We start from the raw sequence: 9,048 nt of genomic DNA, 5'->3' as shown, positions 1-9,048 counted from the left end.
ATAAGTAAGCATTGCGCAAGTTTCTAAAGATATACAAAACCAATTTACAGTTAAATTTATAAGTCTGTCTTTTTAAACTTGTATAGAAAATGTCACAAAGGAAAGGTTCATTGGCTTTATATTACTTTTCACCTAAATATTTTAAAAATGAACAAAATAACAGCAAGATAAAATATATCACATTTTACTTACCACCCGAAGCTTAATTAACTCAAGATGATATTACATATTCCTTATACAAACATTCAGGTACACTAGGTTCCATTGGAGAATTTTAGTGTACCGTACACAGCATGAAATATGCTAATCAACAAGATAGTTGAAATTCAATTGACTATTGACTATTGACTATTGAATGTATTATATATTGTCTTTTTGAGATTTAATTATGTCAAAATTAAGCACTTCATTAATATTTCAGTAAATTAAAATTCAAATAGTCCAGAAGTATTGGTATTGAAATTAAGGCTTTAGAAATAAATTGAAACATGTATTATAAGTCGAAAGAATCTTCAATGTTGTGGAAATGGAATATTATAAATCATATATTTTCAGTAAATATTTATTTATTAAAGCATTTTAGTTACAAATCGGTATAAATGTTTTAGTATATAAACAATACTAATTATAAAAATAACGTATATTTATTAATTAATTAGCATATAAGTTTGTGAAACACTAACAGTAAGTATTAAATACAAACTGCTGCAAACAAAACATGTAAACATGATCAAAACAACTTCTATTGTAGAAAAATTGGGATAGTATACTATCAATTTAAATAGATCTTTCACAATACGAAGTCTAGACTTTAAGGCACATTAGATTAAAATCCAAAATATGATTAAGAATATTATGAACACTAACAAGGGACTTATAGACATGGACAGATCTTGAGGAAAGTAAGATTCAAGTTCTTAGAACTATAACTTACAATTTAATGTCTCCACCCTAGTCTTGGGAGCTTCTTTATTCTCATATTGAGAGAAAAGAACGTTTCTAGATAGTAGAAGTTGTAAGTTACTGGCTCCCAGAACTTGAATCTTCCATTTATCTTAAAGCTATCCCTGCCTACAAGCCCTAATTTTGAGACCAGCATCTTTCCCTTAATTTTTGTGCAAGTTGAATCATTATGGTTGGTAACTTAATAAAGAAACACATTCTAATCTTAGAGAACAACATACATAAGGATAAAAGAGATTGTCACTTCAACTCCAGAAAAACGTTCCTAATTTATTGAATATTTAAGTCTGGTGAGGAATGATGATATTAAAATTAATCACTCTGATTGAGAGCCTAGATGATCAATGTGACTGTCACTATTAAGAATGACGGTTTTACTGACAATCATTGTTAATTATACATACTAAGTAATTCACAGTATTGAAACTTATGGTATGTACCTAAATGAAATGTTAAACTTAAGCTATTGGTAAAATAGTGTCTTTCACTTGGTGATATTACAGAGGATATCAATAAACAGTAGACTAAAAAATAAATTGTGTGCAATCTATTTTTTTTGCATAACTATTTTCATTTACTTCAGTATTTAATTAGTTTGTTATCTAGAATATAATTCCACACAGCTTATATGATCAGTGCTACTCTCAGCATTTAAAAAGGAGACAGTCTGATTGATTATTTTGGGTCCAATTATAAAACCTGCTATTTACCTTGTTAAATTTGCTTACATGTAGCCACTTTGTTTATCTTATATCTCTGCTAGTATAACTTTGGTTTTTTATTTTACTATTTCTAATTTACTATAACATATGTTATACTTGTGGTGAGGTAATATTAAAATAAGGAAACTAACAGAAACATACACACTTGTCAAGAATTCCCTAAAACACAAAAAGCTTACCAGAACTTAGAGCATAGCATTTGGCTTAAGAGCAAGATTCATAAACAGATCATACCTCTAATAAATGTAAAATAAACTAATTTTCTTAACCATAACTGAACAACTTAACAGTAACACAGATTAGATACACAATAAAAATCATTTGTAAGTGGAAACTTTAAGTAACCTTAAAAATATGGCAGAGAGTTGTCTAAGCATAGTTGCCGACATTCTGGATCTCACGGTAAAAACTGTATACAACCAGGATGAAGTAAAGGTCAAGCACTGTAAAACCAAAACAAACATATTAAAATAACTATTATCTCATAAATTAAAAATATCTCATAAACAAATTTGGCTGACAGTAGTAAAGAGCACATTAATATCTACTTAAAATGAAATCTAATATATTTATTTTATATTCAGTTTAATACATAGTAACTAACAGATATAAACCAACAAGGAGCACTGAAAAACTTCACAGCAATCAATCTCCAGTACCATAATTCCATTTAGTTTCTTTGGATTTTAAAAAAAGAAGAGGCAATTTCCATTTTAATTTTAATCCACTAAAATATAATAATATTAATATACTAATATTATATAGTATGTATAAAACTTGCAAGGCACCAACCTAACTCTGGTCGTTTTAATACCCGCACATCGTAACAATACCATAGATGCAAAAGTGCCTTTGTTTATTGGTTTTGCTTTCAAGCGTAATCTATTCAAACAATTGTACTGAAATTTAAATTGGACATTCTTAGGGTCCCTGGTATGAATATAGGCCTATTCTTATTTTAAAAATGCCTCCAGGCTATGCCTCACTGGTCTTTAAGTAGTAGCAATTGTTAATTCCCACCTTGGAAACCAAAGTTGCGACATATTAATTGAAAGAGTGTTATATGTAAACAACTGTTCTGTTTAAACATTGTTTTATGACAGCACAACCATATATTTAGTTAATTCTACCACTATATATACATATATATATATATATATATATATATATATAAATATATATAAAAATTTTTTTACTTTTGTACATTTTGTTGCTGTGTTGTTATTTTTTATTATACCTTATTATACCTTTTTGAAAACGGCAATGCCGAAATATTAAAGGAACTTTACATCAAGAAGTCTAATAATTGATATAATAGAGCAATTCTGCTTTTATACACCCAAAGTGAATATATATATATTTAGTGGTAGAATTAACTAAACATACACACATGTATATAATTTAGATGGGAATCAAGGACTATGGAACAAAAAAATACTGAGACCGGAGTGAATTAAGGTCAATATAAATATACCCTTTTTTGCAGAATTTCTTCTTTGTGGGAACAAGGCAAACTCAATATTGGCGTCGGGAATATAATTCACTTGAAACTGCAGGGCTCATACACTTGCAAAGCCTACAAAATTGCATTCGTATCCACGGGTAACTTCTAGCGATGTAGATATAAAAGACTTTCTAACTTTTACCATAAATTTAAAGACTATTATTATAAAATCCATTTTAGTTGTCTTTTGTCACAGACTTTTGATTCCAGTGTGTGTTTGTATATTCTCTTAAAATCTTGATATTGTTTTCTTATTGGGAAACAAAGCAAACTATACTATGGAACAAAAATAAAGACTAGAGTAAATTTAAATGGCCATAAATATACATATTTTTACAGATTGTCTTGATTGTGGCAACAAGGCAAACTCAACATTGGCGCAGGAAATATAATTCACTCGAACTAGAAGTGCTCATACATGTGCAAATCTTACAAAATTGTGTGCGAAGCCAAGGGTGTTATTACATATGTCTGAAAACCAGGGAGAAGTCACTACAATGCAAGATGGACAATATAAAACATGCTCTAGGCCTCATATTTAATAAGTGATGTCCAAGTAGTAATCAACTCTTCCTATCCATTGGTTCTCATTGCATATTGAGAACAAACTCTGATCACATTCAACAAACAATATGTCAAATTTTTAAACATGTTCCATTAGACTTAATCTAATTGTCTTTTTTATTTATTATTGTTAAAGTTATTTTATTTTAATGAATTATTGACTACTTCCTTTCAGAAAATACAGAAAATAAAAATACAAAATAATCTAATAGAAAATTTATTGAAAATGAAGAAAACTACAGAGTACTCCATCAACAGGTTATCAATTATTTTGCATCACTTGGAAAAGTTGTAGAGCTAACGTTTGCGGGTACACGAATTCTTGAAAAAGTGGTATTGACTTCCTTCACAATAATTATATTGAGTACAACCTGTGCGAGGCTCCTATTGGTGTGTTTGTGTATCACCACGTCTCTCTTTGCTACTTCTGGCAACAAATTCGCCAAGTTCAATAAGATTAACCCATTAATAACCAAATATTCAAGAACAAATATCTGTCAAATCTGTTAATAAAGAATATAATAAAGAAAATTCCCACATGGTATATTGTACGCATATATCTTGACTGTACATCCCTGATAATACACTTTCCATACATTACATTGTGAAAACTGGTACTTTCGGCAGATATTTTTACACAAATAGTGTGCATTACATATAATATTTCTATTACTTTATATGATTTTTCCCTGGCATATTGCTGTTTGCCAAAATAAATATTCTATTGCTTATTATGTTATTAAAAGTTGATACTTACAAAACCAAATTATGTTTCCAATATTCGCAGCCTGGTATACAGTGAACAACTGAATTAAGTTGACGAGTTGTTCAATGAGAGCACAAGTCAAAGCGATCAGCACCCATGTCAGCACCAGCTTGGCTTTTTGCTGTAAAAATAATTATTGTTAGTTAGATAAATCGTTATTTCACCTCGTTCTGGGACATGCCTAGAATTAAAAAAAGAAAAAGTAAACGGTAGGAAGAATAACAGTATAAACCAATATATTTACTCTGTATTGTCAGTAAACTATAGATTAGAAAATGTTACTGACAACTAAAATACACTCATATATTGTAGGATTTGCGTTCATTGCTCTTTAATGTAGTTGTATTCAAACATTTTGGGAAGCTGTTGATTCATATATTATATAAGAACACACCTGCTTGGTTTTATATTACTGTGAACAGTTTCTCCGTAATCAGAACATTTGGTGACTACATTTCTAAAATTTCAAGCTGAGCTATTTAGCTGGATTAATTCCCCAACTCCTGTCTGAGAAAGTGTATACAATTTACATGCTAGCTCCTCTATGAGTTTTAACAGCCAATCTCTATTCTTCTGTTTTAGAAACTTCAGTGGTGCTTTAACAGGGGATTTTAATGTTAATATTTTAGAGACTCGCAGCTTAAATGTTCAACCTTTCTTGAATACTTCAAGATCATTTAATTTATTTTCATCAAATGTTCTCCCGACTAGAAGTAGTGCCTGTTCAGACAATCTTTGTGTTTTGACTCTACCTTGCTAGAACAAGATTCAATACAAATTCTGCAAGTTTATAGATGACTGTTACCATTATACGTACAAAATTGAAAAAGGATAAACAGTTAAAGATATTACAAGAAATCTGTACCATGCACTTAATTTCTTCTAAAAGACTAAATAATCTTAATGGATGTTTGAGTGATTTTAACTGGACCAATATGAGTGATTAATAGTAATTTTGAAGTAGGCTAAATACTGTTGCTAAATTGTTTGTAAACGCTTTAAATGTTTATTTAAATCTCTATTGTCCACCGATATATGTGATAAGTAAACTAAGAAGTCTAACAAAGTGAACTGGTTCACTGCTGAAATGAATAAAACCTATTAGTTCTGATACTTTAAATGGTTGTTTTGTCAATGTTGGTGTAAATACAAACAATAAAGCATGCTCTGATTTAATGGCAAACTCTCTTCAGTCACATCAAAGATATAGATTTATATTGATTGATGAACTATCATTGCCCACTTACAACCAGCAGCTATAATCAACATATCGCTAAACACAGCTCTTCATTACTGTCAATATTAATTTATGCAGACAGTCATGGAAAGGATGTATCTTGGAATATTAACAAATGCAAAAAACCAACATTTAAAAAGTGCCAGCCTGGTGGTTTTGTTAAACTTGGACGCCATACCAAGCAGGTTTTAAATGAGAAAAATGTAAAACAAGAATTAATGGATAAAGAAGACATCCTGATTGTTGTTTGTGGTTCCAATGATGTTGCCAGAAACAAAGCACATGAAGTATTGGACGGCATAAAAAGTACTCTGTATTGATAACAACGTGGTTTCAGTGGACTTATCTCAAAGATATGACTTACAAGACTGGTCTTGTGTGAATAGAAAAATAAAGAAAACTAATTTAGAACTGAAAACTTTAAGTGACTGTTATGATAATTTGAGGTTGTAGAAGTGAGTACAGCTGGGAGACACATGCATACTGTACATGGTATGCATTTAAATTCAGTTGGAAAGACGTGGTTGGCAATGAAGATATGGGAGACCTTGAGATCTATCACAGGAGAATCAATGTCACCTCGATCTAGGCCTACCAAACCCAATGTGGGCTCTATGTCAGCGGGAAACTTCATCTCAACAGAAGAAGTGTTGAAGACATAGGACTTGACAATAACATACACCAATTTTCCAAAAGGATTACAATATCTATATATATAAAAATGAATGTTTGTGTGTTTGTCCTTTATGGAATCGTAAACTATTTGACCGATCATTATGAAAATGTGTATGTATATGTATTTTTCGACGGAGAAGGTTTATATACTATGCCTATTGATGTATCTCGCCACCAGACGGTACTGCATTTGTTAAAAGTTTTTAAAGCGCCTGCACACTATAAACTGCGATTACGAAACAGTTACGTATATTAAATAGCAAAAAACTATTTTAAGGCGCTAAGCTTTGATGTATATTTGTCTTCAAAATACATTTCTGGTTGAATTGAGTGTTGGACCATTTTATAATAAAGTACAAGTACGTAGACAATGGCTATAAACATACACTTTTGACAGATTTTCTTGATCGTGGCAACAATACAAACTCTACATCATCGTTGGAAATATAATTCACTTGAACCAGAAGTGCACATACACGGGCAAAGCTTATGAAAAGCGTGCGAAGCCGCGGGAAACAGCTAGTTTCATATAAATATTCAGTGACCTAGAAATAAGGTTAATGAATTTGATATATTTCTAAATGAATCTAAAAATAATATAATTTGCCTTATTGATCATTAGCTTACTCCTCTGGAGGTGGATTTCTAGTTGCCTAGTGGGTATAATTTGACAGCCAATTGTAGGAAAAACTTGGACTAGGACATGGGGGATATCTATAGTAATAGTTTTGTTTATGGTTATGAACCAATAAATGTAGAGCAATTCAGTCTTGAAAAGGGGTTTGAAGTAGCATCAGTTGTTTTCCCTACTATAAAATTAATTGTTATTACACATTATAGAACACCAGATTGAATTATTGAAGTGTTCAAGGATGCTCTAAATAATCTGATTCTCTTTTTGAATAAATTTAAGAATTGGAACCTGGTTATAACTGGTGACATTAATTTGGACATTCGTTTTACAGATAAAAAATAATTAATTTTCAGAATATGTTAAGATCTCATAACCTGTATCGTTTAAACAATAATTCAACTCAATTAAATGCTTGTCTGGATTAACATCATAACAAACAACCATTATGACAAATATTCATGAGTAATTATTCAGGCACATTTCTATGATCATCTAGGATTAAAACTTAATATTATTGTAAATCAATACTGGAAATTATAATATATATAATATATATATATATATATATATATATATATATATATATATATATATATTATAATTAAATCATAGTTTTCTTTTCAAAGTTGAAAGTTTTAACGATCACTTTGTAAATATTTGTAATTATATTATACCAAATGTAAACCCAGCTAATATTGTAAATGTAGACAAAATGCTAGAAACGACAAATTTTAACATTGTAAATAATTTTAAATAGAATGATATAACTATACTTGATGTTGAAAGATGTATTAAATAAAAAAAATCAGTAGTTCAAAGTCAGAAGATTTTTATGATTTATCAAATTATTTATTAAAACAATGTCACAGTGTCTTGCTATGTCCTTTGGCCTATTTGATAAACTGGTTGTTTTTTAAAGGTATCCATCCTATGTATCTGAAAGTTACCATTACAATACCTGTTTTTAAGAATGGAGTTATTTACTCTCAAAGTAATTATAGTCCAATATCACTAGTCCCAATTATGTCAAAAGTTGTAGAGGGTATAATTAAGCAACAGCTTGATAGTTACTTTGAAATAAATAGATTTCTGACATTAAGTCAGTATGGTTTTACAAAGACTTTCTACCATCTAGAAAATATAGTGTCCTATGTACTTCAAGGATTTAAAGAAACAATTGTACTCATGCAACCGTGTTAGACCTAAGTAAAGCATTTGACATTGTGTTTCTCAATATTCTCGTCACAAAAATTGAATTTTTGGTATTGTGCAAAATGAGCTAAGTCTATTAAGATCATACTTGTTGGATGGATATCAAATAGTTAAAACTGGTGAACAACAATCAAGCTTGCAAAAAGTATTAAACAGGGTTCCCCAGGGTTTAGTACTTGGGCCATTTCTTTTTATTATTTTTAATAATGACCTCCTAAATTCCTTATCCAGTAATTGTGTTTTTTATGCTGGCAACACAACATTGTTAAATGTAGGGAAAGATCTTAATCTATTACTTAAAAACAGTGAAACCCTGTAAAAAAACTTGCATATGGCTTGAAAATAATAAATTATTACTTAACAGAAATAAGACAGAAAAAAATTGTTTTTGGGCTTAAAAACACTGAGAATAATTACTTTTCTAGGAATAAATACAGACTGAAAGCTTAACATACAAATAAATTGTGTAAAAAATTAGCAAGAGTTCTTTTTGTATTGAGGAAACGAAAAACATGTAACAATAAGAAACTTATTTTAAATGCTTATTACTCTTCTTTTTTCACTGTCATCTGTTATATGGTACAACTCTTTGGGGGAATTCGTCTGGTGCTCAACTGGTTTTTATATGGCAAAAGAAGGCAATTAAATGTATTGTGGGGATTAGGGACATTGTAGACCTCATTTTATTGATCTAAGTATTTTAACGATACCCTGTGTGTTCATGTTTCAGGAAATTATGTATGTTAAAGAGCATTATATAGAATTTAATTT

At 29.9% G+C, this 9,048-nt stretch overlaps 1 protein-coding gene across 2 annotated transcripts in view; it reads right to left on the bottom strand.

The window, feature by feature from the left end:
• Positions 1-1,213: 1,213 nt before the first annotated feature.
• The window catches only part of LOC124357621, a 75,584-nt gene continuing 67,749 nt past the window's right edge, over positions 1,214-9,048 (bottom strand). For both annotated transcript variants that reach the window (XM_046809567.1, XM_046809569.1), the window contains exons 5-6: positions 4,511-4,640; positions 1,214-2,128 (exon numbers count right to left, since the gene is read on the bottom strand). In XM_046809567.1, coding sequence (XP_046665523.1) covers positions 2,055-2,128; positions 4,511-4,640 — 204 coding nt within the window. In that variant the 3' untranslated portion in view covers positions 1,214-2,054. The remainder of the gene's footprint in view (positions 2,129-4,510; positions 4,641-9,048) is intronic.

The sequence above is a fragment of the Homalodisca vitripennis genome, chromosome 3 (genome assembly GCF_021130785.1).
Source record: "Homalodisca vitripennis isolate AUS2020 chromosome 3, UT_GWSS_2.1, whole genome shotgun sequence".
Lineage (NCBI taxonomy): Eukaryota > Metazoa > Arthropoda > Insecta > Hemiptera > Cicadellidae > Homalodisca > Homalodisca vitripennis.
This window is presented reverse-complemented; position numbering and strand designations above follow the sequence as displayed.